The sequence below is a fragment of the Nicotiana sylvestris genome, chromosome 4, assembly GCF_000393655.2.
Source record: "Nicotiana sylvestris chromosome 4, ASM39365v2, whole genome shotgun sequence".
In the NCBI taxonomy this organism is placed as follows: Eukaryota; Viridiplantae; Streptophyta; class Magnoliopsida; order Solanales; family Solanaceae; genus Nicotiana; species Nicotiana sylvestris.
In genome coordinates, this window is record NC_091060.1 from 49,377,742 (window position 1) to 49,382,527 (window position 4,786).

Consider the following 4,786-nt stretch of genomic DNA (forward strand, 5'->3'; position numbering starts at 1 on the left):
ACAACACCTAACTACCTCAGCTATAACCAAACTTGTTCCAACATCTAACTACCACAGCTATAACCAAACTTGTTACAACAGCTAACTGCCACAGCTATAACCGAACTTGTTACAACGCGTAACTATCTCAACTATTTTTAATATCTAACATGAAGAATCATCAACCTAAGCGTCCGTAATATCAATTAAGAACACAAAGCAAGGGAACCTCAACTCGACAATAGCCCGGCAAGGGGGCATCATAATGATCTCTTCTCTTTCTCACTTTTACTTCATAATTCACTTCACAACTCGAGCCAATGCTCTACAGTTTCGAATATCACTTATACTTTCACAATTCGTTATACAACTGAAGCCAACGCTCCTCAATGTTCATAGGTCACAATTCTTCCCACAACTTTACACAACAAATAGAAATCTTCACCAAGGCATGAATAATACAACGAAATCATGAAAATCACAATATAAGACTCATGGTCATGCTTGACACCAATGTATAGATACTCGTCACCATGCCTATACGTCGTACTCAACAAGAAACAAATAGCAAATAGAACAAAACTCCTAATCCCTCAAGCTAAGGTTAGACAAACACTTACCTCGATGCCTCGAACACAACTCAAGTTTCAATTATAGCTTTATCCTTGATTCCTCCGCCAATTCGCTCGTATCTAGCCACAAGTTACTTAATTACATCAATAAATGCTAAATGAATCAATTTGAATGCATGAAAATGAGTTCTCCAAAGTTTTACCCAAAAAGTCAAAACCGCCCCCGGGCCCACATGGTCAAAACCTGAGATTCGAACCAAAACCCGATTACTCATTCCCACACGAGCTCAAATATGTAATTTGTTTTTAAATCGGACCTCAAATCGAGGTCCACATCCCCAATTTCTGAAAAACCAAGGTTCTACCCAAAACACCCAATTTCCCCCATGAAAATCATTGATTTGAAGTTGAAATTATGTTAAAAGATGTTAATGATTGAAGAAAACTAGTTAAAAACGACTTACAATTGATTTGGAGAAGAAAGGTTGTTTGAAAAATCACCTCTTATGTTTATGGGGTTTTGAAAAATGAAAATAACTGGAAATCCCGTCTATTTATACCCCTCTCAGACCCCCTGTGCCGACCGCACAAAATGGACTGCGGCCGCACAACCCTTCCTGAGGATACTACTGTCCAGTGCCCTATGCGGACCGCACAAAGTCGATTGCGGCCGCACAACAGCGCCCCTGTGTGGACCACACAAATTCGACTGCGGCCACACAGCCCTACACCGCGCACCGCAGAAGGCCGACCACGGACCGCACTGGCGGGTTCAGAGGCCTGCAACTTCTGGTTTTAAGCCTAAAACATCCTGGAACCTACCCAAAACTCACCTGAGCCCTCGGAACTCCAAACCAAGTGCACACAAAACCTCAAAAACATCATACATACTTATTCGTGTAATCAAATCATCAAGATAACATCATGAACATCAAATTAAATCTCGAGATCAATGAAATTTTCTCAAAACTTATTTAAACATCAACTTTACGATTTAAGTCCGAATCATGTCATATGACATCTGTTTTTCATAAAATTTCAGAGAAACATTTTAAATCATATATAAGACCTGTACTAGGCGCCGGAACCAAAATACGGGCCCGATACTAACATGTTCTAATCAAATTTCATTTCAAATTTCCTTAAATAATTTCAGAAAACACTTTTCTTTGAAAATTCATTTCTCGGGCTCGGGACCTCGGAATTCGATTCCGGGCATACGCCCAAGTCCCATATTTTCCTACAGACCCTTCGGGATCGTCAAATCGTGGGTCCGGGTCCGTTTACCCAAAATGTTGACCGAAGTAAAATTTACTCATTTTATAACCAAATTTTTATCATTTTCCACAGATTTTCATATTTAAGCTTTCCGGCTAGGTGCCCGGACTGCACACGCAAATAGAGGAGACTCTAAATGAGGTTTTCAAGGCCTCAGCGACACAAAATTCAATTAAAAGCAAGTGATGACCTTAGCTTTTGGGTTATCACATTCTCCACCTCTAAAACAACCGTTTGTCCTCGAATGTACAGAAGAAGGGAGTACCTGAGTCAGGGAAACGATGGGGATAACGGCTCCGAATATCGGACTCGGACTCCCAGGTCGATGCCTCAGGAGGCTGACCTCTCCACTGAACACAAACAGAAGGAAAACTCTTCGATCTCAACTGAAGAACCTGCCGGTCTAGAATAGCGGCCGGCTCCTCCTCATAAGACAAGTCCTTGTCCAACTGGACAGTGCTGAAATCTAACACGTGGGATGGATCGCCATGATACTTCCGAAGCATGGACATATGAAACACTGGATGAATGACTGATAAGCTCGGCAGCAAAGCAAGTCTATAAGCCACCTCTCCCACTCGATCAAGAATCTCAAGCGGTCCCATGAACCTAGGGCTAAGATTGCCCTTCTTCCCAAATCTCATCACGCCCTTCATCGGTGACACTCGGAGCAATACTTGTTCACCAACCATAAAAGCCACATCTCAAAACTTGCGGTCTGCATAAGTCTTTTGCCTGGACTGAGCTGTACGAAGCCTATCCTGAATAATCCTGACCTTGTCCAAGGCCTCCTGAACCAAATCTGTACCCAATAATCGAGCCTCTCCCGGCTCAAACCATCCAACTGGAGATCGACACCGCCCACCATATAAAGCCTCATAAGGAGCCATCTGGATACTCGACTGGTAGCTGTTGTTGTAGGCAAACTCTACTAAAGGCAAGAACTGATCCCACGAACCCCCAAAGTCAATGACACAAGCTCGGAGCATATCCTCCAAAATTTGAATAGTCCGCTCGGACTGCCCGTCCGTCTGAGGATAAAATGCTGTACTCAACTCAACCAGAGTGCCCAACTCTCGCTGAAATGCTCTCCAGAAATACGAGGTAAACTGCGTAACTCGGTCCGAAATGATAGACATAGGCACATCATGAAGACAAACAATCTCCCGGATATAGATCTCAGCTAACCTCTCGGATGAATAGGTGACTGCCATAGGAATGAAATGCGCTGACTTGGTCAGCCTATCAACAATGACCCATACTGCGTTGAACTTCCTCCGAGTCTGCGGGAGTCCAACAACAAAATCCATAATGATCCGCTTCCACTTCTACTCGGGAATCTCAATCCTTTGAAACAAACCACCAGGCCTTTGATGCTCATACTTAACCTGCTGACAATTCAAACACCGAGCCACATATGCACAATATCCTTCTTCATTCTACACCACCAATAATGCTGCCGTAAATCCTGATACATCCTTGTGGCGCCCGGATAAATAGAGTACTGGGAACTATGGGCCTCCTCTAAGATAAACTCTTGAAGTCCATCCACATTAGGCACACAAACCCGACCCTGCAATCTCAAAACTCCATCATCATCTAAGGCAACCTGCTTGGCACCTCCGCGTTGCACCGTGTCTCTAAGGACACACAAATGAGAATCATCATATTGCCAATCATGGATACGCTCCAATAAAGAAGAACGAGCGACCATGCAAGCTAATACCCGACTAGGCTCAGAAATATCCAACCTCACAAACTGATTGGCCAAAACCTGAACTTCCAATGCGAGCAGTCTCTCACCGACCGGAATATAAGCAAGACTGCCCATACTGGCTGACTTTCTACTCAAAGCATTGACCACTACATTAGCCTTTCCCGGATTATATAAAATAGTGATATCATAATCTTTCAACAACTCCAACCACCTCCTCTGTCTCAAATTCAACTCCTTTTGCTTGAACAAATACTGAAGACTCTTGTGATCCATGAACACCTCAAATGCCACGCCATATAGATAAAGCGTCCAAATCTTCAACACATGAACAATAGCTGCCAACTCCAAATCATGAACCGGATAGTTCTTCTCATGAATCTTCAACTGCCGCGAAGCATAGGCAATGACCTTGCCATCCTGCATCAACACTGCACCGAGTCCAATACGAGATGCATTACAATAGACTATATAAGGCCCTGAACCTGTGGGCAAAACCAACACCGGTGCCGTAGTCAGAGCTGTCTTAAGCTTCTGAAAGATCGCCTCACGCTCGTTCGACCATCTGAACTGGGCACCTTTTTGGGTAAACCTGGTCATTGGGGTTGCGATAGATGAGAACCCCTCCACAAACCGACGATAGTAGCCTGCCAATCCTAAGAAACTCCAAATCTCTGTAGCTGATGCTGGTCTAGGCCAGTTCTTGACTACCTCAATCTTCTTCGGATCAACCTAAATACCCTTTGCTGACACAACATGACCCAGGAATGCAACTGAACTCAACCAGAACTCACACTTCGAGAACTTAGCATATAACTGACTATCCCTCAAAGTCTGAAGAACCACTCTGAGATGCTGCTCGTGCTCCTCCTTGATGCAGGAATATATCAAAATATCATCTATGAAGACAATCACGAACGAATCCAAATAAGGCCTGAACACTCGGTTCATCAAATACATAAAAGCTGCTGGGGCATTGGTCAACCCAAATGACATAACCAAGAACTCATAACGCCCGTACCGAGTGCAGAAAGCTGTCTTAGGGACATCAGATTCCCTAATCCTCAATTGATGGTAGCCAGATCTCAAGTCAATCTTTGAAAATACCTTGGCACCTTAAAGCTGATCAAACAAATCATCAATTCTCGGCAATGGATACTTATTATTGATTGTAACCTTGTTCAACTGCCGGTAATCAATACACATTCTCATCGACTCATCCTTCTTCTTAACAAACAGCACC

The 4,786-nt window shown here is 43.5% G+C and overlaps 1 protein-coding gene across 1 annotated transcript; it reads right to left on the minus strand.

The window, feature by feature from the left end:
• Window positions 1-3,228: 3,228 nt before the first annotated feature.
• On the minus strand, window positions 3,229-3,660 carry LOC138889526 (uncharacterized). The gene has a single exon (XM_070172847.1). It carries the CDS (start codon window positions 3,658-3,660, stop codon window positions 3,229-3,231), a length of 432 nt encoding a protein of 143 aa, XP_070028948.1.
• Between the last annotated feature and the right edge of the window lie 1,126 nt (window positions 3,661-4,786).